The following is a 24907-nucleotide window of genomic DNA, read 5'->3' as shown; positions in this document are numbered from 1 at the left end:
TTGAATTCTTAATAGACGAATATTGAACAAACCTTCAATTTTAAATAAATCTTCAAATTAAACTCTGCTACTTAGTTTCTGTACAAATTCAATTAAAAATTAATTGCCCCCTCTGTAGTCTCACTGACCACATAGTGATACAAGACCCTATTACTGTGCTTTCTATATAGATTCTAAGCAAAGCACACCCTATCGAACAGTTTCATTAAACAAAATCCAGACAGTGTACTTGCCTTGGGTGGTTGATTGTGCTCGACTGTCTGCATGAAGGCGTCGATGGCGTGAGTCAGGTGGTTGCCATGTGTGATCACCTGGGCGACGTAGAAAGTCAGCAAGTGTTTGTCGTTAGGATCCATGGGTGTCGGTGTCGTGGGTGGCATTTGAATCGTCGCATTGTCTGACTCGGATACAACACGGTCATAATTTTTACGGAGTTCCTGCGGCAATGCCGCGCGGAGTTCCTCGCGCTGCTTCGCCACCACTTCCCTTGAATCCAGGTTCACGTAATCGTAATCCTCGCCGGCTCCGCTGTTGTTGCTGCTCCCGGTGGAGATGATCGATGATCGTTTGAAAAGTAGCGTCGAGTTCCCCTGAGGGTCATCAAAATGCAGAGTATTGTATTGCATGGCAAGAGAATCAAGAGAAGAAACAGAATTCAAGATACAAGATGCGTTTATGAACTATTGTATACCTACACGTTCTTCCATGGCACTCATTTTAAGTGAAAGTTACATGCTCGAGTGTCATATATGAATGCTTAATATTAAAATATGGATATATTCAACTTTCCATTAACTAAAAATTAAAGTAGCAAAATAACACTAGTGTCCTATGCATCAGATAAGATAGCAGAGATAAGATCCCAAACTTTATGAGATATTTTACACTAAATAGCTTCATAGTTCTTAGTTTCATTAAATAGGTATCTAAAAACATTGTAAAATGTTTTGAAACCTTAATATAACTAACTTGTGCTCACCAATGTTAAACTAAATAAATAACTTCTGAACTGAGTAAAACCTCCAGAAACTTCTTAATCAAACCTCGTATTTCACAGGCACACCTTTCGAACCCTGTCATCAGGTTTTCCACCCTTCCCGAATTCAACTCTAATCACTTGCCAGGTGGTTCCGGGTCGGTGGATGCTCACCTGAATGAAACTGGCGACCTGACGAACGTCTTCCGTGAGTGCTCGGGCGCACGCGATCAGCTGATCGAGTGGATCCGGTTGTATAGACGGCACGAGGGTGGAAGGTGGCCCGTTAGTAGGCGTCGGGGTATCGCCACCCCCGCGGCAGAGCTTCCCTGCGTCCCATTTCATCGCGTCCAGCTCGGTGGCGGCTTCCTGCACGAGCTTGTCGGAATCACGGAGGGCCTTGACCAGCGGTCGCAATTTCGTGGCCAACCCCTTGTCCGGTGCCTTGCCCGCATTACCCAGGGTGCCTGCGCAGAAATCGCGAAAAGCCTTCGTTTAACCCTTCGAGTTTCCTCGACGTTGCCTCGTCAATTCCATTCGGTCCAATTGCTCCTCGTTAGCGGCCATTTCAGAGCGTTTTCGCTGGATTCTCGACGTCGTTAGAGTAAATCGAGATGTTAGAAAACGAGATTTTATCGTAAGGAGCATCGATTGAAGGCTTGATGGTTTCTTTTTAAATTGGTTTCAAATTGGGTATGATAAATTAGGTTGGGTAAAGAATATCGTGTGTTGCTGATGTACCCAGGGATGGGTACATCAACACTATTTTCTAACAAACTAAATTACCCTCAGCAAATTCAGCCAGGTCATGCAGAGAGGTCCTCAACCTAAGCGCAGCAAGCCTAAGGTCCATCAGGGTGGCGTCCAATCTTTTAGGTGTTCTCCAGCTGGGGCTGACGAATCCCAGTAGCCTGACTATCGCCGCTGAGGCCTCGGTTTGCAGCCTCTGCAGGCCTTCCAGCGCCGAGTCTAGCTCCAGAGGAAGCTCCTTGTTGACAGGAACATCGTAGATCTGCTGCGTTTGCGGTGGCGGCGGCGTTGGCGTTTTAGGCACGGGCGTGTTGTGCCGGGACGGTAACGAAGAAGGTGGAAGACGCTGTCTAGGTACATCGTAGTCGGGAGCCGCGAGGCTGGATCTGAAACAGACGCCCTTCCTTGATTAGAATCTGCGTAATGCTGTTGGAATCCGCAGGGAGGATGCACGCTTGCTTGTGTGGCGCAGCGTTGAATTATGCACCGAGGGAAGAGGAATTAATTTAATTGGCTCGAGCAAAAACGAAGAGCTGACTTGACACTTTTGCGGCTGATGACGTGTACCACGTTTACTTATGAATTGAATTAAGGCTGGCTGGTGATCGGTGACGTAGCGCTGCGTCTGCCTGAATTAGCGTTGATGACTGGGGACGTAGTACTATGCCTGCTGTGTGGCAATGAAGAAAAGTATTTTGTGTGTCATCGTTTATAGATGATGCATTGTGAGATTATTTGTGTTACTGTACTTTGGTGTTTACTGTTACTCTGTCGTGTAGGAATGTTGTTTTTTGTACTATTAGTTTGATTATTATTAGTTTAGTGTTTGAGGATTTGTTGAATTACTTTTCTGCAAAGAGAATATGATCTTTCTTATTTCTTTGTATATAAAGATATATTTCTTTTTTAAGTGAAATTATTAGTAACACATTTGATTTCAATTTTTTTCTCTGTTACTCTGTTTATTATACTTCATTTTTAATTTATTTGAAAACAGTACATACGTGTTTTAATTTTCGTATTAATTAAATTTTAATTATTCGACAGCTGATAAACAGGTATGTAGTAAGTCGATGTAGCATTATTTGCGTGTAAAGACCTCTTTTGACACATTGTGCAAGTGGCCATTTCATGTCGAGCAATGAAAGGAAGCCTCTACGAATTTTATCGTCGAAAACTCGACGAGTTAGCGAACCTAGAGCGTGGTTCCATTCAACTTTAATCCCTTTCAAAGTTTTCCATTCACTTGACCATTAAGGCTTGCCTTCATCAAGCACTATTAATTAGTGCCGACGTAAAAGTGGTGAAACAGCAACGGCAGTTCTTGCTGTTAAAAAAATGTCTCGGGACTTTGATTCTTGGAGTAGGTCATACAATAAAGTAGTTAAAAAAGCTTCAAAGCTGTCATTAAAGTCGAGTACGTTGCGCATATTTGAATAGAGGATTACAACGTTAGACTTTAATTAATGTTAGTTACGAGTACTTTATTACTTTTAAAATTAACACCACGTGAGTAACAGTGTTATTCAAAATTGCATTTTCATATTTCACGACTGCACTTCGTTGCATCAATGAAGAATGTACGATGCAATTTTGTGAATTTATTTTGTGGACACTTATGAGTGAACGTATGTTGACGAAACATTTTTCTGTAATACTTTTCTATCAGATTTAGGTTCTGAATTAACAAAATTGATAAAAAAAATAGATCGTTAATTGTATTAATCCTGAGTTTCTTATATGATTATTTAACAAACATATGATTATTATATTAAAATACATGTTCACTATATTAGAAAAATATATTAATAATTTTTTAATATTTTAATATTTTTTTATTTATTATTGCTTTTTCTGATGAGTTTATTGCTTTCAATGTCTATGCTACATGTAGGCGGTATTAAAAAGTGAAAGTTATGCGAATTTCGATGTTATTTGCGGCTAAAATTGAATATGAAGCCATCCAGGAGCTACCCTTCTACTTTCGAGATCGTGGACGGAACTAATCCCTGAAACAGCAGTAGGAATGACCGCTGTTGGCACAGAGCTGGTATTTAAGCTCAAGCTTCTAGAAATAAATCTCTTCCTAGCAGCTGCATGTCTCGTTACATTCGCAAATGTATACGGTTCATCGTACTCGATGTTGACGTTTCGAGTACTCTCACCTACTGTTAGATTAACTCGTTAAACTTCGTCGCTGTCATCGAAACAGGGTAGGAAATAACAAATCTCATTTTATAAATACGAATACATATTTTCAATCTCAAGCACTGCCATTAAATAACACATGAACACGCATGTTACGTGCCTCAATGTACATATGTTTTATTATATCATATGTGTATAATAAAGTTCCTGCAACGCTCGAGCTACTACGAGTGCATTATAGCAAGTGATCAGGCATGGCTCGTTCAAGCGTTACATCTTTATTTTCACGGTTAAACCCTTCCTGAGCCTGGCCTCAACAGTGATCTTGAGTGTTCTTACGTTTCCATGCACTTGTCGTCTCGTGTCAATGGATTGGCTTGAGCAACACTCTCGAGTTTCACAGAGTACCCATTGGTAGTCAGACGTAGGGGAATATTAAATGAGTGATTCCTCAGCGCCTGCTCCCAAGTTTAAATTGAAATTCTAACTTCAAATTTAAAACTTCAATTTCAAATTTAATTGAAATTTTCTGGCTAAGATTTAAATTTGATGGAAATGGACTTGGCTTAGTCTGACTCTCAGATAGAGAATTGACAAACACAATTTTAATTGTTGTTTCCTTATTCTTAACTTTTTCTTCTCTCACGTACATCCTTCTCCAACAGTATTAGAACACAGGTTTTAAACTCAATAAAGTAAAAACACTTAAAATTTGTGTGAAATACGACGTACTTAAAACTTATTTTACTGCCTACGTGTATTAGCCTGATCAGACACAGCGAAATTAGTAGAATAAGTCCCAAGTCAGACATGTCAAAACTAGTAGAATAAGTCCCAAGCTAGACATAGTAAATCTAGTAGAATAACTCGCAAGTCAGACACAGCAAAATCAGTAGAATAAGTCCAAAGCCAGGCACAGAGGAATCAGTAGAATAAGTCCAGAGTCAGACTCAGAAAAACTTCGTCTCAGTTTAACGTGGAGCTACGATTAAAACCCCTTAAAATTTCTGATCATTGACGATTTATATTACAAAATGAAAGTTCATAGAAAATAGTGTCTTAATACTTTTTTGAAAGGGGATGTACCTAGTCACATATTCCAAGTTTCTAAACTCCACTGCCAAAAAAATAACAACGAATACAATAACTAGACTACCACGAGTACTTAAATGCTTTGAAGGTAGAATACTTTGTAAAAATCCACCTGCTCAAGATATAAATACTACATTTATAGTCCTCAAATAAATTCCGAAAGAAAGCCTCAATATTCGTCTCATTTCAACACCATCTAACTTACCCCTCAAATTCCCCCCACCTGTGGCCATCCACCCTCTATATCCAACGATACCCACGACTCCCAAGCGACGCTACGAAAGAGGATAAGAAACTAGGTATCACTCTAGGGTGTCACGTACCTATTCGATCCGCTGAGAGATCCATCGTTCGTGAGGCTGGACGCGGAGCTGCTGGGCGTGAGGGGCTGCAACTGTCTGGGCACGTCGTAGCAATCGAGGGGTGTAACACCAGAACCCCCAGAGCAGTTTGAGTTCGGCGTGCACGAGGTGGGCTGCCTCGGGACATCGTAACAGGAGGGCGCGGGGCTGGGGCTGCTCGCTGGCGACGGAATCACGGGGACAGCCCGTGGTGGAACGTCGTAACACTCGCTCACGTCGCCTCCGTTGTCCACCGAGCTCCTAGTGCCCGTCGTGTATCGTCCTGAGAGAAAATTTAATGGACACGTGAAACACCGGGTGCTATGATTGCCATCCATGGAGACACTCGCGTTATGATATTGATAATAAAAGATTATATGAGACTTGCTTCGAGTGATGGGACCAGACTACTTATTTCGACTCTTATTTGATATTTGAAGAAGCAAAGAGATTTAAAATAATTCGAAGTGGTCTTAAATTTATCACTTGTCTCGATACATGTTGCGAGATAAGTTTTATGCGACCAGGTTCGAGACATGCCTCCATGAGTCGGTATCATTGAGTCTTGGGAGACATGAGATCCCTAAACATTTTCTATCTTTCTAAGCTAGATTCAGTGTTTTTGTATATGTATGTAATTTATGTGATAGTACAGGCGAACGTGTGTTTGATTTTTTGTTGTTAGTACCAATGTCTTGGTATCCATCTAGATGCAACTTAGTCGTTGCAATACCTGCACTGCAATGACGAGATCTCGTTCATATCAATCTATATTCGTGTCATTGTCAAAATATGTGAAAGAATTGCAGTTATATAATTAATATGTCAGAAAGAATAAAATAAAATATTTAGCTTGGCGATACAATGGAAAGAGGGGTCTTATGCCCTCCAAGACCTAATGATATCGATTCATCATAAAGCAAGTCTCGAATCTCGAGTCTGGTCGTATTGTATATGGAACCCTATAAAAGATGAGACACTGTTCTCTGTGGAACTCGGTCGCTATTGCAACATTTATGGTCCAATAGCAGTTTCAAAGGAGCCACTTCTGTGACTTTGAACTCTGTCTTAGCTTTATGGAAGTTTTACTTTGTATTAAAATTGTATTTGGTTGACGTGAATTTTTTTGTGGGGATGGTGACTGTTGTCTTTATGTCTTGTCTCGATTGTTTGGCGAATCTCGACTGATTGAATACGCTACGTGATTTTAGTTAGATAGGAGAATGAGAAGATTCTTTAATAAAAGGAGTGATTGATTGATCTTCTATTCTGTCTTTTGTGGGAGTAGATATATTGCTTATACTTAACCCTCAGAAGGCGGTGGCTGGGTCCAAACGGATCCAAGTATAGGTTCTTGTTGAATCAGTCTGCCATCGGAGGGTTAAGTGTCTAGATGAATTGATCTATTTGATACAGAAAATAGAAAAACATGGATAGCCCAGAAAACAGGTAGACAAAAGTTTTGTTCCAAATCTCGAAAAATAGAAAACACACAAAACGAGAAAAATTGTCTTTTTACAGACTCAACATTAAGAAACAAAAATTGCTTTATTTTACCATTTCTTTCATCTACAAAATACATCTGTAGAAAGATGTAATTACGATCAAAAATTAAAAATAAATCCCTATAAATGCAGTAAACTTTCTCTAACTCTTCTCAGTCCCCATCTCCAAAATGTATGTCAATTACGGAAGATTAAGTAACTTTCACTATTTCAATTAATGTTCACTGAGAATTTATTCAAAGGTATTTACAATACAATAGTTACTACTCCACGAGAGATCGATTTATATTTCAAACATACACCTTGTATTACCCTATTTCGGTATTAGAATGCAGCGATAGTATCGTTAATTTATTTGCGAAGTATTCCATCGATCGAGATACCATTGTTCTCACTTCACGAGTGCAATTTTTAAGATGCTCGGCGCGAGTGAACGAGGTCAGTCGGTCGACAAGGCGAACCGAGACAAGATCAGCAATCTTTCACCGTAAGAGATTGGTTAAGGTTCCGTGATAGCTTGGTAATTTTCTCCGCTAATGCTAGTGACCAGAGGAAGCCTCGGATGCATCGATATGTAGTTGTGAAAGGAGTTATACTTCATCTATGTCTTTAAGTATGCAAGATGTTGCTATAATGTTATGAAGCACTTCCAATAATCTCTAATTTGTAACAATCTTTAATCTTTAATTTTTAATTCACGCTTTAAAGGAAGTAATATTTGAAAATTGCAGATTTGGTCATTATTATATACCTAATCATCTTAAATTCGAATGTTTTCCCACCTTATAGCAATTTAAAAAAATGCTACTTGTGTTTATGTAATTTTATATAATTTCAATGAATGATGAACATTACGTGATGCATGAATATGCATGAAGTAATAAAAGTACTTTACTCTCTGCAAGTTAAATTATTTTAAATGAAAATTCCTCATATTTCTACTAAAAATCACACATACAAAAGCTTAAAAAATTATACTGAAAATGTATCTCTGTTTTTGATAGTTTTTAAGAAAACAATTTGTGACATCATCTCACATGGTCCATCCTGTACAATATCCTTTAATTGTACTGTGATTGAAAGCCAGAATATACTAATTTGACAAAAGTTTGGGTAATCATTCGAGTGTTACACTACACAATACACAGTGTACCGTGTATAGTGTACAGTATACAAGCACAAACGAGAATCGTCGCGGTGTATTCACCCTTTGATCATCCATAACGAACAGACGCAGCAACGACTGCAATTTCTTCGAGTGACACTAGCAATTTCCCTTCATTTTCGAGCAGAGTTATGCGTGCTCGTTCCGCTCCATCGAAGCAAAATTAATTTCATACGTTATTTGCGCTATAACGGTTGCTTTGACTTCTTCCCACCATTTACCATTTGCTTTTATAAGAAACACAATATTGAAATTAAATACCGATCTTTAATGACAGGATTATAAAAGATTTCATGAATTTCATATTTTTAAAAAAAGAGACATAAATACCTGGGAAGACTATTTAAAATTTTTCTTTTTATTAAATTAAAATTAAACAGTAGATATGATTACCTTTTTTTAAGTTTGAGACAATTACAATTTATTATAAAATATGTATATTTTTGTGAAAAATAAATTCTGAATGGTCGTACATTTATATCTGCAAATATGAAAATTCACTTGAACAATTAGGACTGTATGCAAATGTCAGATTTCGTAAAATTGGAAATTTGTATGCGCTTACAAAGACCAGTTACTGTCTCTGAATGGAAATGGAAATCGTATTCACAATATCGCTGTTTAATTCTGGGAGGAGCATCGCTGTTTTATCGATTCTCGATAAACGTTTTTTACCCAAGTAGTATCTCGTTTTCAATCGAATGCCGACGAGTAAAGGTATAACGATCGATTAAAACGATTAAAAAAGACGTTCAGCTCCAAAGCAATAACAGTGAGTTCGTAACTGATATAAAATGTTCTTTCATGATATAATTTGAGGAGCAACTCTTCTGCGAACTCATTTGCTCTTATAACGAGTTTAGGAGACATATCATCGTTTATGTTTTTCTTCAATTCTAACAATTTTTACCTTCATTTACAGTTACTCGGTAGGTACTCTTATAAGCAATTAATCTGGGATATTCTTGTTTATACAGGTACCTAACAGTAAGCAGAATTTATTTTTATGACTAAGTTTTAGTTATTGAAAAAAGTAAATTTGAAACGCAGGTTAATTATTCTGTTGACAATATTTTTTAGAAAAAATGTAGTGGACTTAGTTATTTCTAAAAAGTTCATACAATTCATGTTATCTTATTCTTAAGAAATTTATCTGACATAAGAAACTTTAATGAGCCACGAAAATGGGACCCACGTCACTCTGTTCTCTGATATGAATCTTATTAGTACAATAATCGAGTACTCAGGCAACCGTAGTAATTTTCGATGGAACTTCAGCTAACAATAAGATTCAGTCAAGTACTGCAACATCGTTTCAAATGAGTCGTGGGAGAGCTGAACGAGGGGTTGTCACGTACCTGTGTTGTGTAACTGCTCGTTGTTCGAGTTCAGGGGTGAATCATGCTTGGAAGGTGGTGCAGGACTTCCACGACTCGCTGGAAGATCGTAAAAGTACACGTCCCCGCACTTCTGAGGGGTCACCACCTGCGCAGAAAAGATCAAAGACCGATTAATTACCGCTGGATTAATTATCGAGATACAGTTGGCCTTTCTCTCGAGCCAGGGAGCTTATGTATCTACTTAATCAATTACTGACACTTCGCGTTGAGAGAAAAATACGAGTACCGTTTGTGTAATGATTCGTATGAGTGTATCCAATTATGAAAAAATCGTACTGTATTTTTGTCCACTGTAAAATTAGCTTCTGACAGAGTTTCAATTGATAGTAAATTTTAATTATTTTCCTGTAATTGAAATACAATTAAATTTTAGAAGCTTGTGCTCCATATTTATAGAATCATAGTAATCACATTTTCATAATAATTGGTACAATAATTTATAATTTACAGTTAAGTGAAATAAATCTTTCAGATTAATCTAATACTGGCATGTAAGTATCGATTTATATTTGATAGTATTAGTAAATCAGAAAGATTTTTACCTTATGGAGACATTGTACATAACTGGAAATCAAACTATATATTAAAATCGTATTTATTGTTTCAGCTGATTCATGAAAATAAATTTCCAATCAATTTTGTACCATTTGATGTTCTTCAGAATTTACTTTTAATTACGTAGGTAATTGAAATGAATAAATATGGAGATTGAAAAGGAATATTTGTAAAGTCTAGATACAACCTTAATTTAAATACACTATAAAATGCTTACAAAAATATTTAAACCGTGAAAATGCAGAACGATTTTCTCGCGATGGAAATTAATGCGTTTTAATACTGTTTCCTGTGAATTCAACTTAAAAGTGATACGAATGTACATAGGTACCGATAATCAACGAATCAACTGCAGATTCTGCAAATGCATCCTCTGTATTAACGTATAAACATTCTGCTGAACACTGCTAAAATTCTGTGCATGTTCTGAATTAATTGGTTATCGGTTCACTTAATAATTCACCTAATTAATTAATGAACTGTACGTAATGCATTGCCGAATGCTACTGGATTACATCAGAACTGCTTATACAGCATGAAACGTATATTTGCATGAATGAATGATGTATCAAAAAGAAAGATCAAAATACTTTCATAAAAATGATTAAAGTTTCTCTTTCATATATAAATTATGGAGAAACAACAACGGAAAATTACTATCTCTCATTAATATCTTACAGCTCCTACTCACACTTAAATATAAAAATGTTTTATTTTACTATTAATTTATATTTGTATTTTTCAACAGCTGTTGATTGTCAAATAAATGTTGGTAAATAATATTTTCAGAAGTTCAAACTGAAAACCGCGAGAAATAATATGGATTAAAGACAGAATAATTCGTGCGTAGGTAAACGAAGAACCTTTCAAGCAAAGTGAATTCATTTCGATATCAGTTTAAGCGGAATTCAAGGAGATTGTTTGAAAGTAGCGCACCTGGGGGTCTCCGGAAAATTGCTCGAGGAAAATTGTTTCTGAGGAGTTTAAATCGGAATCTGCTGTAAATGCGACAGAGGCAGTCTGGCTTATCTTCCTTAATTTCATTCAGAACACGAATCCGTCAACGTGGTGTGCTGTTAATGAATTTATCGGAATGAGTGCCAATCAATGCTCCAAGAGGAGCACTTATATCTTCGATCTTTAAAGTAGAGCTTGTGAAGTTTTTTGAGATTATACTCTTCGTGGCATGAATTTAACTTGTTTAATTGTAAATAATTGAATATATTGTGAATTCAATTTCTTTGTAAAATTAGTGGACTCAAAGGGAATTTCTAGCTTTGAGGAACACTGGATCAGTACGCAAAAGTATTCATGAGTATGTAAGCAACTTTTGTTCCAAGAATGGAAAGGAGTTGAAAAATTTTGGAAATTAAGTCATTTCTTACATTTATATAAAGTCGAAACTTGGAAACAGTCAAATTTGGAGATTTGAAGATTTAAAAATTTGAAGATTAAAAATTTGAAAATTTAAAAATTTGAAAATTTAAAAATTTAAAAATTTGAAAATTTGAAAATTTGAAAATTTGAAAATTTGAAAATTTGAATACTGAAAATTGAATTTGGTTAAATTTCGTTAATTCGTCTAAAAGAAATGTAAAAAATGAAGTTGATCAATTAGATTTCTGAGGGACTCCACTCATCCTTCGAAACACTCGAGGCAACCACTTTTTACTTTTAGAGCATTTTAGCAAAGACTCGCGAATAAAAGGCGAGGATCAAAGAGGCGTAGTGCTACGTGCCACAGGAAAGGATTTTTTAAACCTTAATAAGCTTTCATAGAGCAGTCGAGGCAGTGGCGAATTTATTCGAAGGCCTAAATTTTCACGGGTTGGCGATCCATAAGCTTGGGCTCGTAAAATTGTCGACATTAATCTGTGCAGCCTATAAACGTGGCCACCGTGAAATCCTTTCAAACGAACGTGGTCCCAATGAAACGTTAATTGAAACAGTCCTCTAGTATACAGGTAAAAACTAGTCTGATGTCCAGTTTCAAACGGTTCCGAGGTTCACACCTTGTGAATCACTTGATTCCGTTATAGCAATTTTCTATATCCTACCTTCGTATAAGAACTCGATGCTGTAGGTATCTTTTTCCTCTTTACACTCTCCTACGAATCAGATAAATTCATAGTTTACAAACTCCCTTGCTCAAACTACTTTATCCTTTAACTACAGTGAACATAATAAGAAAAAGTATTCATTCCACTCCCGTGCCTTTTCTTTGGAACTGGTACACGAGCTCTACACCAATTACTCTGCTTTAGACCTCCATTTGCTACTCCATTTCACTCAGCCCCAATAATTCTTCCTAATTTAATTAATTCCTCAGAAAAATACGGCCAAGTTCCTCGAGCCTCGCGTTCCGTGGCACTGTGATTATATAACAGCCAGTGCTTTAAGCAACCGGTAGGAAAGTGACTCGTTAAGAGTTCTAATGTCTGCGCAGATTCTCCCTGAAATTACGTGGATCTTTGATCCTCGACCGAGCACACCGATGCGACTCTTTCACGCATGTTATTGCAAGCATTATAAAGTAAACTATACGCAGGATGGATCCTCATTAGCGATTTGCTGGCCACGGTCTGGTCGTAGTGAACTTCCTAGACATTCGTGCGCAGCCTCAGCTCGCACGCTATGGTGGAAATAAAATAGACGTAATAGGAGCCTGTGGTATCCTGTTTTCGCTTTGCGTGCGCCGCTTTGAGCAGCTATTCCTCTCGAGAGCTTTGCAAAAATCGATTTCTTTGGGTCTTCATTTTTCTATAGTTAAGAAATTGAAAAAAATTTCTTCTTGATAGTCTGTATTGAAATATCAATCTATTCTCATCCTTTACTGCCAAAGTTTCTATAATATATTCGACAACAGGTGTCAGAAATTTTAAAGAATGACTCTACGTGTCAAACTGGGATAAAAATTGAGAATGACTAAATTGTGTTTGTGGTTTCGTTTCAAAGGTTTCTTAAATATTGAAGAAATGTAGGTTTAAAATTTGGGTAAGATGGGTCTGGCTCGGGACTGGACTTATTCTACTGCAGGCGTGCATTGACGTTGAGACACAGCGCGATCAGTAGAATAAGTCCAGTCCCGAGTCAGACACATTTCATTCTTAAAATTTTTCTCAATAATTAATAACTTAGAAACGAAGCCTGAAACCCATATTATTTATACAAATTCCAATGTTAAACTTCCTTCTATCACCATGCCTACACGATTCTCTGCACAAAATTTCAAATTAATACCTCCAATACTTCTCACGCTACAAACTTCCAAAGGTACTCCATGTTTTCGCGTATCTATAGAAAGACAACCTCTAATTGAATATTTTAGAGAAAACTGCCATTCGAGTGCCTCTCTCCCAGTAGTTTCATCCATCGAAACACGAGCACGGACGCGGAAACATACAGGCCTAGATGGGGTGGGCGCGCGCGCGCGTGCACGCGTGCAAATACAAGCTCGCTGCCTTGGTTTCGACTGGTGAACCGCGAAGCTGCAAGGGAAAATGCAATTTCGTCGACAAAATGCGAGCGAAAGAGAGGGCGGAACTGACGAACTGGAGAAAGCAGGCGAGAGGGAGGCGGAGAGGGTGAACGAAAGAGGGATGCATCCCTCCAGAGCGCAATCTCTGGGCTCATCGTCCGCTGCTTTACAATAATAGAGGCTCTTCAACCTTTGCGTTATACATAAGCGTGCTACACTTTTGTTCCTCTGTCGGGATACGCCAGTCGCGACATGACAGTTTGGGTCAGAGTCGAGAGAATTTTATTCTCGTACGATTTAATGAAACTTAAATGCTCGGAGAGTAATTTTAGGGAGAGGTACAGGGGATTTCTTTGTTGGATGCAAATTAGTTTTTTAGGTAGGTACTATGTGCAGTGAACCAAACAGATATTTCGATTTTTAACGTTCTTAAATGGTGCTTAAGTAATTTGTACAATTGCATGCATTGATAGGAATAGGGGTGTATTCACGAGAATGGTATGTTGACTTGATTCTATTTGAATTTGTAATTTAACTAATTCTATTTCAAGCATGGAATAACTTTGATTACTTAGATTTGAATTCCAATTTATTAGTTGAAGCCCTGAAACCTACAGAATTCGAATTTGTTGGGGATGACCTACTGCATACTACTGTGCATCTACCATACCCAACTTTCCAGACACTGGTCCTTCCTATCCTCGTTTCACAATCGAATCAATGCAATACCTTGTCACCATCCCCTGAAATAGCTAGCCTAAAATGTTATTAATCTTCGGAAGCAGATCAGTGACTTCATTTATTCATATTTTGCTGAATGCTCACGGTCCATTGACTAATTTATAACAGTGGCTCGATTCTGAGAACAACTAATGCATTCATAGCCCAGAGTAATTTTATCGATAGACATTTTACAATACAGTGAATGCAGTAAGAAGTTTCCAGCACGAAACAAATGGTCACACAGATCTTGCGAAAGTATTCTAAGTAGATTTAAGCAAGGTATACCTTCGTAAAATCTATTATAGATCTTTGTGAAAGTGCCAAAGGTCGCTTGGCTGCTGTACAAGCAGCTTCATTAAATCTACAAAGTCGACTCTTACCGAATCTATTAAACTCAGGCTTGTTATAGTACTCTTGTAAATTCTACAAGCGACTTCAATAACTTCAGCTTAACATTTTTTGCCATGAAGAGAGTACTGTACAGATACCACAGAATCCCTTCACTATTTACGAACCACCAGAAGACTCTAAACACCAACACAAGCTACTCCGACTAGCCTAGACTTTTCTATGAAACATTAATCAGAGAGGCTGATCGTAAGGAAGGGAATGATTGATGTACCACCTTGGTAAATGGCGAAACAAATGGTCACGAGGGTCTCGTTAAAATCGCGCTGCTGGGGCGTACACGCTAGGTGAGCAAGCAATTAGCGATTTTCCAGCTGCTCGACCTCATTGTCCTAAGTGGACCAGAGTGTCTTGCGGGGCAAGGGTTTTCTATCATCGGAAAGGAGGACACGGAGGACAGAGGCTCAATATCCTGGCAAAGGTATCCGCGGGAATATGGGTCATTCCTTATCGTTGGCAAACGGCCTGCCAACCCTCGAAATAACGGAGCTGCCACACCCCTTTCGGCGGCACACAGCCCAGGCCAGCTACCTCAAGGGGAACTCGTCATCGATAAATGGTGATCGAGCGGTGACCGCAAATCATTTCGGCTCCATTTCATTCCCCAATCATGATAGATGGCTGCTACATCGATATGCTTGTGGATGGTCCTCGAAATGGACCGAAAAAGGACGAAAAAGGACGAGTGCTTTCGCTAGAGCACGAAGCTTTTGTTTCGTATGTAGAATAGCTTCTTTTTTTGCTTTATCATTGTATGGTTCTACATTTGGGGAATGTGTTTTTGGAATATGTGAAATAGTGGTTGTTGGTAATGGAAGATGAGGAGAGGGTCGATTCTTTTTGAAGAAATGAGTTTGTGAGACTGCGTTCTTATTTTTTAGGGAAATAGATTTAAAAATATGAAGAGTACTGTAATGAGTTTTTTAAGGGAGCTGTGAAAGTACTTTTGCTGAGTTATGTGAGAGATGAGTTTATGAGTAAGATTATGTAAAAAAGAATTGATTGTGAGAGAGGGTAGAATATATGTAGAATTAATGCGTGAAAGATAAAAATTTCTGGCTACTCATGTTTGACAATTTCGGACTTATACTACTTGCAGACATTTTAAATGCTAAATTTTACGCAACTTTTAACCACAAGTGGAGAATAATGATCACTGACAGGATACAACAGACAAACTGCAAATTCAAAAATGAAGAATTTATGCTCGATGGAACAGAACATAATTGTGTGTTCTCTCTTTCGCATGTAATGCTCTTGAAACATGAAGGGATAGCAAATACACGTGGTCAAATATTTTTGACGCGAAATTGTAGACGATTCTGGGGAATGATTTGCTGGAGCGGAAACGCTGCAGGTATTAAATAATGCAGGAAGTATTTGGCGAAGCCGGTACGCAATTTTAACTGCAAATAAATTAATCTTTGATTCCATTTATTCGCGATAAATTTACCATTGAAATCCATCATGGGACGATGTTTAATTATCTGTGATCTGATATTCTTGATAAAATTTATTGGAATTCACTACGCTTGAACAATTCCATTTTCATTGTTTTATCTTGCAGATCCATTTAATGTGTATTTAACAGTATAGTAAAGCAAAATAATTAAAAGATTAAATACGTGCCTAATGTCAAAGCTCAAAGACCACTTGTAAATTTTACGAGGTGATTCTACATTCCAAAACAGAACAAAAATCAAGAATATTGAAATTACGTTCAAGACTTCGTTTTCAAAGTTATTAATTGTTATAAAAATATTTGAAGGCTGCATGAAATATGTCTGACTTCCGGCTTATTCTACTGATCGCGTAGTCAGCGAGATCAGACCTGGCGACGTTAGTAGAATAGGTCAGTCAGACACATTTTCCGCGCACTTTAGATGTATCTTTAATAATTAATAACTCGGTATATTATTTAAAATTTCTGACACCTGTCATCGAACAGCCTCTATAAAACTACTTAGGTATGCGATATTTATCTGAAGTTATTTATTTTAGGAAAAAATCCTCACTTTCTATGATCTACAAAAACAGATTCCAAACTTTTGCTCAAGAATATAGTCAGACCACAACCACAACTTTAGGGAACAACAAATATGTACATACATTCCCAGGAATATCTACACCTACACAATTACAAAATTATGAAGTCACAGTTCACTGAAAGTCACCTTCACCATAATCACTTTAAACTACTCGTCACTCGTCAAGTAACCACATCAAAGAAATTAAATACCAAAGTAAGATATCGCTTCCAACCTCACTAACCTCCGTCATTCTTCGAGCAAGATGCAAAAGCCACTTCCAATTCACCCCTACGCAGCTCCGGAACGACCTTTCCGCTCTTAGCTCGCGTTACATCCCCCCAAACATCGATCCCCCTCGTGCAGCTCTCGTTCCTCGCCCCCGTCACCTAATTTCATCCGTAGATTAGCCCCAGCCCCGGATGCACCGAAATCAAAGATAATCTCGTTTCGCGTCAGTTTTGTTCGCGCCCCCTGCGAAGAAAAGGAAACCCCACCCCGTCACGAAGCTCGTCCCGCCCTCATGTAAAGCAGTGGTAATCAGACTGGTCGAGGCTGAGTCACAGTATCTATTCGGAGCAGACAGGCATGATCGAATTTGCAATTGAGCTTGAACAACCACTTCTGTCGCGTGTTTCTGTAGTATATAGTATTTCTGCACCTCTGAGCTAGAGTAACGCAAGTCCTTTTTTGTTATTTTACAGGAGAGCCGAAGAAAATGCGATTGCCCATTGCTTTGCATAGTATTTGAAGTAGTTTACAGTATTAAATTTCCTTTACTTATAACGTAGCTTAATTAAGTTCCTATTATTCTAATAAAATGAAGAGGGAGCAATAAGATCCTGTAAAAATCTTAATTCTGCACCTGAGAGCTAGATAAACCCAAGTCCTTTTTATTATTTTTCAGGAGAGCTAAAAAACAAATGCGATTACCCATTTGCAGATTACCCAAAAGCAGTGAGATCCTGTAAAAAATTCAGTTCTGAAAAAGATGGACTTGGGTTAGTCTGGCTCCGAGGCACAGATTTGATATATTCTTGTATTGCATATGGGATACACAACTTATGACTCAACTTATGAGAGAGACTCGAAGGGCTGAGTGCACACAGGCAGAGTGGAAAGATTGTAAACTCAGTTGGGGTAGGACCGTGTCTCCTGGGCGCTGCTCATCATTTATCGTGCGGGATCAACGCCACCATTGGATTAGCAACTCCCTGGCGACGTATACAAGAGCTAGCAGCCAGTGGGACACGGCAGACACGAGGCTTTTTAGGTACCATTGTGATCCCCGTGCAGGGCAAACTGGGAGGCTTGAATGGCACTTTGTCCTGTTTACGTGTTTAATTTTGCTGTCTGGTGTGAGACGCGTGTTGGGGTGTGATTGATAGAAGCATTGTAAAAGGGAGCTGGGAGTGGGGTAAGCTTGCTGGTCGGTGGTTTGAGTAATTAATTGATAGAAAAAGTTGGAGGTGTGTTATTGCGTAGTAAATGAGCGATATGTATTCAATGAGATGCACTGAATTTTAAATCACTGATTAGGCTGTTGAATCTACATGCGATTGAATTTATTACTAGAATTAGATGGAGGAGGCTTTTCTATTAAAGGGATGTTCTTTTTAGGAGGACTGATTGTAAAAAGCTGAAGTGACCTTGGAAGATTCGCATGTCATAGGTCATCAAAGTCATCTCAGACATGACTGTATGTATGTTGAATTAAGAAATGGGTACATGGTCTCCTTTTTAAACAATAAATAATTATTTTTAAATCTGAAGGGTTTCTCCAAATAGAAAAAGTTCTTTTACTTTCTATATTACTATTAGTAAAAAATAATTGTAGAAAAAATACTGTAATACAAGAAAAATAATTCTGTAGGAATAATATAAAAACTCTGTGCACTATAATTTCAAGAATCAATATTATAAAACAGCAGAATATTTAAAATACATACTAACAAATTTTTAATAATTCCATATGTATATTATAGTATAATTATAATACTAAGTAGCAAGTACTTAAATAGTAAGACCACATTTTACCCATCCACTTCTATTCGTCATTTCAACTTCCGTAATTACTGCATTTCGCTTTTTCTATATTCGTCAAGCCACAGCCCTCTCGAATTCGCGGTTGACGGTGTTCACTTGTTAATTAACAGTCTATCTCAGCTTTAATTATCGCGTTTTTCGCGGAATAGAGCAGAACTCGTGCGTTTGTGACGAATCGTCGCGACTCCTTATCGCGCTAGGATCCCTTTGCCACGAAAAACAGCACAAATCGAACAGAACAACGTTCAAGGGCAAAACGATTGCCTTTTTTCCCCTCTAAACGCTCCCCTGTTCGTCATCGAGAACCCGTTCTCCTTCGGCAAGAACTTCGTTTCATTCCTTGGACGTCCAAGAGCGATCTCTCTTCTGTACCTCTCTACACGAGTAAACACAGTTTCTTCGTTATAAGACCATGTGTTAGTGACGAATTTATAGCGAGACACCTTTGTAATTGTAAGATTAATTCATGTACAGTGATTCACAAAATTATTCAAATATTAGACTGAAACATTGCTAATTTTTGGAGTATTGTAATTTTGTGAAAAGAAGTCATACACTAATCTTTGGGGGGTCAGTTTACAGGGTGAATCTTCTACTATTATATCCTAAACTGAGTTTGCCTGAAGATGCTTCTACACTATTTAAGAAGTAAATGGGAAAGTAATGATATTTTTCTCTAAAAAAATTGTAAAAATTCAAACAACTTCAATTTCACAATCGAAACCACCATATACATATTTAGAAATTGAAGTCTCATATGAAACTACAGTCAATAAAAATACTCTTATGGCACATAGTAAAGTGAATATGGTAATGACTTACCACCAAGGACTCCAACAAATTTCTCCTAAATTAATGCTTTCAGCATCCACTATTCACTATACACTCAAATGCTCACTAACTTCAAAATCGTGTGACTTGAGCAGCTATTTGCTTCGGGTCGAGGAACGACACTCGAATGACGACGAAAACGAGAACTTAATAATGACCTGAACTTCTAGATTCCTGTTTAAAGGAAGGAGGGGTGGGCAGGGAGCAGATGCTATAAAACTTCAGTTTGTACAACATCCCTTCTTTTCCTTTTTCACTTTCCAGGAGATAATACGCCTGCAATCCGTTTTGTAGAATCTCCTTAAACCGATAGGTCGAAACTGGATTATTGCGATAAAACGGGAGAGCTCTTAGATTTCTCGTGCAGAGAAAGAAACGGGCTGAAAACCTCGGATAAGGATATTATTTCTGCTGTTGTTGCACATGGATGGTAACAGGACGAGATATGAAAGGAGACAACTTCTTCTTCGTGGGGTAATGGGTTGTGATAAGAAAAGGGGGAAATTTACACTTTCGACTTGGTCTGGAGATGAAATTGCTGAGAGCCTTGATGTCCTTTGGTGTCTGGCGAAAGTTTGAGTGATTGGAATTTGGAAAAGTGGTTTGCTAGATTCGGGAAACTTGGGAAGATTGAATTCGTAAATCTGAAGTCAAGATTTTAAGATGTTGAATATGGAGAATGTTAGGTCATTAACTTTTGGTCTGTAATTTGGGTCGTTTTATAAACCAGACCATTTTTATTTTTGAATTTTCTCCTGCTTTGTTTAAAAAAATGAAGATAACGTGTAGCAATGAGAACTATTGGATGATGTTTTAAAAATTTGGAAGAGTATTTAAGAGCTCTTTGAGATTTTTTAAAATACAAGAAAATGGATGGGCTAAGATGCCAATAAAAATAAGGTTGTTGACGGAGGGTTAATTATGTTAGCGAAGATTACTTTGATTCTATGAAATTTAATTTTACTTTTAGAGGACCTTCAAATTCCATTTTCAAGAAATTTTTATTCCTCTAATCTGAACCAGTTATTTTAATAATTTTAGTGATTCTAGCTTCTGGTGTTAATTAAATTCCCTTTGAGCCTTCTTTCGTCCCAAGAAAATGAAAATGAAACAAAGCAGACACACAATTTAACCTTCATTCTACTGAAACGAAGAGCATTTTAATTATCATCAAAAATATTATCTTCATCTCAAAACTACTTTGCCATGCAATACAATTTCGACTAGAACCACCAAATACAGGGTGATGATTATAACTGGGTACCCTCTAACGAGTATTGGCAGCACTTACAATGCTGCACCATTTACAATAACTACAACCAATACTCCGAGAGCTTCCAGTTAAACTGATCACCCCACGCGTACTAAAAAAATTCTATTACTATTTATTCAACAGTGTAGGTACTCTTCCACCAATTCCCACCACTCAGACCGACCAATCACCATTCCCTAAATACCATTCTCCGCCATAATCCTCCACTGGCAAAGACGCCAAGAATCGCCCATGGCAATCACCCACAACAGGCAAGGACGGCTGGTTAAAGAGATCACCTGAAGATAAAAGCGGCCAGCGGCGGCGTAATGCAGGCGGTTTCGTGAATTAAAGCCAGCACGCGATTCCACTATCACGTTCTTTCCCCCGCTATGAATCGAATAGTACTATAGTAGTGAGCGCGCGTAGTAGCGCGGGAGGAGGAAAGGAGGGGGGGTTGGACGAACTCGCCTGGCTCCCGACGCGAAAAAGGGGGATGGTGGTGGTTGGCCTGGCACGAGGGCGTAGAGGGGGAGGGGCGGGAAACGTCGGTCGATACCAGCGTCGCGGCGCTAACTGTGAAAGGCGTATTACCCCACGAGGGGTAGGAAGCGAGAGACAGAGGGTGAGGAAGGGGTGTGAGGGACGGAGGAGGGGAGAGAAGGAAAAATGAAGAGCGGTGGAAAGCACGGGAGGGCGAATGGAGTGGAAGAAGAGCAAGGGAGAACGTCGAGGGAAAGGGGAAGAAGAGAAACGCTGTGAGGGTGCGCGGGAGGAGGGAGAGGGGGAAGAAGGAGAGAAGGGGTGGGGTAAGAGAAACAGAGGAGATAGAAAGACGGTCACCATGGAAACACGAAAGGAGGCTCTCTGCCTCCTGCGCGACCAGGACCTTCGGTCTATCTCGGGGAGTGATAAGGATTTTTCTATTCTCTTTTGTGCGGTTAAGGGTGGCGCGAGACACCTTGGGTGCAGCGTATGTATGTGGGGGAGGGGCGCTTCGGTGACGACGACGCTGGTGAATAAGAATAATAAAATAGGGCTGTATGAACGTATGCTTGGATTTCCTACCTTTAGGAAACATGAGTTGTGCTTTCGATAAATGGGTAGCTCTCTCGTGAGGGATGTTTGGTAAGAGAACTATCAAGTATTTGACATTTCTGGTGGAATTATTTGCCCTTTTATATGTGAGATTAAATTCTATCTCTGTGTGTATGTAATTTAGTAATGGAAGGGAATCAGTTGTACTTGCTTGGACTGCAAAAAGAATCGTTCGAGCATAGAATATGCTGGTAGAACAGATGTAGTGATATGTTTGAGGTCCATTTAAGTGGTCTGTTAGGCGGTGCCTTTAGGGGTGCAAACCACCAACTGTGTTCCTTGCTATTCAGAGTACGAGGCGGCACTTGTTCGACCGTAATTATATTATATGTGAAGCTTTAAGGCACCAAGGTTTAAAAAGTATGCTGAGTATATGCATATGCATTCTTGAAAGGTATTCAAGTGTGCTACTGACTTGGACCCCTGACTGCGTTCATGACTTTGTTATAACTGCCCTAGGAACTATTGGGGTGATGCATAAATTCGTGTCACATCATTTTTCCATATTTTCTTCATGTAATTCTTGATATTTATCGAAATATGTTATATTTACATGTTGAAGCTATAACTATTTTATAACATAAAAAACATATTTTTGATTCATGAAAAAAGGGAAAAGCGATGTGGCATAAATTTATGCATCAACTCAGTACATGTATGATAAATTTTATACTGAAATAATTTAATTTGAAAAAGTATGATTGAGAGCACTTAGGTCCAGATATGATTTTAGCGAGCACCTAAAGTTAAATTTAAAGCTAAATAGTTTCTAAAGAGTTTCCCATAAATCACAGCTTACATGTTTCGATAAACGGTGGATTTTGGAATAATCAAAGTGATACTTGTCTCTCTGTTAAATGATGATATACTATAGTAGGCGATACCAGTGAGCTTGTAAATCAAATAAGACGGTAGCATGTTGGACCTAGGGAGATAAGGACTTGGAGCTGTGAGAAGCGTAATCCTGGATAACGAAGTTCCTGAGTAAACAAGAATGTTTGGAAAATATAAGCAATTGACTGGTGAACGTAGTCCTCTGACAAGTAGATGAGAATATTATATTAATCTATTTACTGTCAAGATCTCTATTTAAGAATTTCTAAAAAGGTTAAAAAATTACTAATACAATTTATCGTATTTTATTATTTAAGAAGAGTGAATAAATCAATGTGAAAAATAATTCAAGACATCACTTGCTATATCTTTTTTGAAGAATTTTTCAATCCTCTTAATTACCAAAATGTTCCAAAAAAGTGAATCACGTATTTCGTCAGAAACTGGAACATAGTTCAGAATTAAAAGAGTTAAATCCTCAGATCCATTTTATTAGAGTGCAACAGCTTCAGAACCAAAGTGTCCCTTCTTCAAGTATGCAATAAACATCTCACACGGAAATCCTATTTTACTTGAAACGAGTGGCGTGTACAGTAGCAACAGCTGGGTCTACGTTACTTAATAAGTCCTGGCGGAATATCTAACCACAACTAGCTCGCACGCTTTCCGGATTTAAACGCGAGGAAAATCACGAGATCACGCTGAACCGGCTCTCTCTTACCAAGTTGGCACATGAAACTTGAAGCACGGAACTTCAACAACGAATTATGTCCGCTAAAATGATAATTTCACTTCCCTGAGCGCTTCGTTAATTTTCGACATAGCAAAATGGAAATAGTCCCATTATTTTACACGTCTAACTCTGACAGAATCATGAGAGCTTCCAGTCGTTAATTCCACTTTTAAAAGCTTATCAGGGTGGCTTGATAAGAAAGTAAAGTTTGATGGACATTGGAAAGCGAGATATCACGCAGGGGCTTATCCATGGAAAAGTTGAACTCGGGGATTATAAGAATTATGGAACTTTTCTGCGGATTATAAGGGAAATATTAAAATTTAATGGGATTTCGTGTAAAAGCGTGACTTTGTGAGTGTATAGGTTGATTACGTTTTTCAGGATTAAGATAATTTTGATATTTAGTGCCAGTCATGAGAAAATACTACTTAGCTACATTTACCTTATGGAGATTGATTATATAATTTATTATTCTATAAATAAACAGTTCACTAGTCAAACTGATTAACTCCACTTTCTGAATTATGTAAAATTCTTTATGCTCTAACTTTTTAGATTAAAAATAAATGCAGACATTTTTGTTTTGTAGAGTGTACAAATAAAAGTTGATTAAATTCTGTATATGTCTATTTCTTTGAAACATTAACGAGTATTTGTTTCAATTCATGCTCTGAATATTTACTTAACCTCGCAAGATTTCAATTTTCCTGGCTGGAAAACCGATAAAATCAGAGTAAAGCAAATAATATACCATAAATCAAGCGGCTGTCGTCGATCCAATAAACGAAGAAGAACTTTCTCACGAGCTCTTCTATGATAATATCGTTATAATAGAAGACATCGTTCATCGCTTCAGCGTTCGTGGTATTTCATCCCCGTGAAAAATTCCCCAACCCATGGCTGCAGTTTAATCATTTTCCCGGGGCGATCGATAGGGACGAAGCCCTCGCTTCATCATAAACAGCCAACGCCATATTTTCGCGGTAATTATCGTGGGGCTGACGGCTGGCAGCCATGAACGCAACATTTCGCTGCAGAAAAAAATCGTCCAGCATCCAGCTACCTCGTAAACCCCATATCTCGAGCAACGATCGTGATTATCCACCCTTTCCTCTGCCATTCGAGGACACCTACGAGTCTCGTCGCGATCTTTATTGATCATCTTTTCACTTAACCTTGCAATCGTTTGCTTCAATAGAAAATATTTCGTTTCAATGTTACCAATTTGTGGGAATATTAATTGTGACGAAACTTCTTAGAAGTTTTAATCTTCAAGCTTTTCATATAGGTACTTACGTACATATCAGTCAGAATTTTGGAATTATTTTCTATTAGGTCATCCCATCAATAATGCTTTCAAAAATCAGTTTCTTTAGGAAGAAATTAATGCATGTTGTTTTGTTTAGTCACGGTTTTGATGAATAGTACATTTATATCTATTAGATAATTTTTAAGGTTCTTTTTTGAAGGATTCCTAATTTTTTAAATTAAAGTGTATAGCAAAAACATAATTACTTGTAAGGTGAACTAATAATTTAGGAA

The 24907-nt window shown here is 38.0% G+C and overlaps 1 protein-coding gene across 2 annotated transcripts in view; it reads right to left on the bottom strand.

The window, feature by feature from the left end:
• The window catches only part of P130cas (Serine_rich_CAS and FAT-like_CAS_C domain-containing protein p130CAS), a 102190-nt gene that overhangs the window by 3683 nt on the left and 73600 nt on the right, over positions 1–24907 (bottom strand). Inside the window, exons 1-6 of one of the 2 annotated variants that reach the window (XM_076390335.1) lie at positions 16813–16898; positions 9336–9462; positions 5290–5590; positions 1763–2112; positions 1151–1443; positions 234–590 (exon numbers count right to left, since the gene is read on the bottom strand). In XM_076390335.1, the coding sequence (XP_076246450.1) occupies positions 234–590; positions 1151–1443; positions 1763–2112; positions 5290–5590; positions 9336–9462; positions 16813–16821 (1437 nt within the window). In that variant the 5' untranslated portion in view covers positions 16822–16898. Of the gene's footprint in view, positions 1–233; positions 591–1150; positions 1444–1762; positions 2113–5289; positions 5591–9335; positions 9463–16812; positions 16899–24907 lie in introns of those variants that run through there. The other variant, XM_076390326.1, reaches the window with a different exon arrangement.

This window comes from Calliopsis andreniformis, chromosome 2 (genome assembly GCF_051401765.1).
Source record: "Calliopsis andreniformis isolate RMS-2024a chromosome 2, iyCalAndr_principal, whole genome shotgun sequence".
NCBI classification, from domain to species: domain Eukaryota; kingdom Metazoa; phylum Arthropoda; class Insecta; order Hymenoptera; family Andrenidae; genus Calliopsis; species Calliopsis andreniformis.
This window is presented reverse-complemented; position numbering and strand designations above follow the sequence as displayed.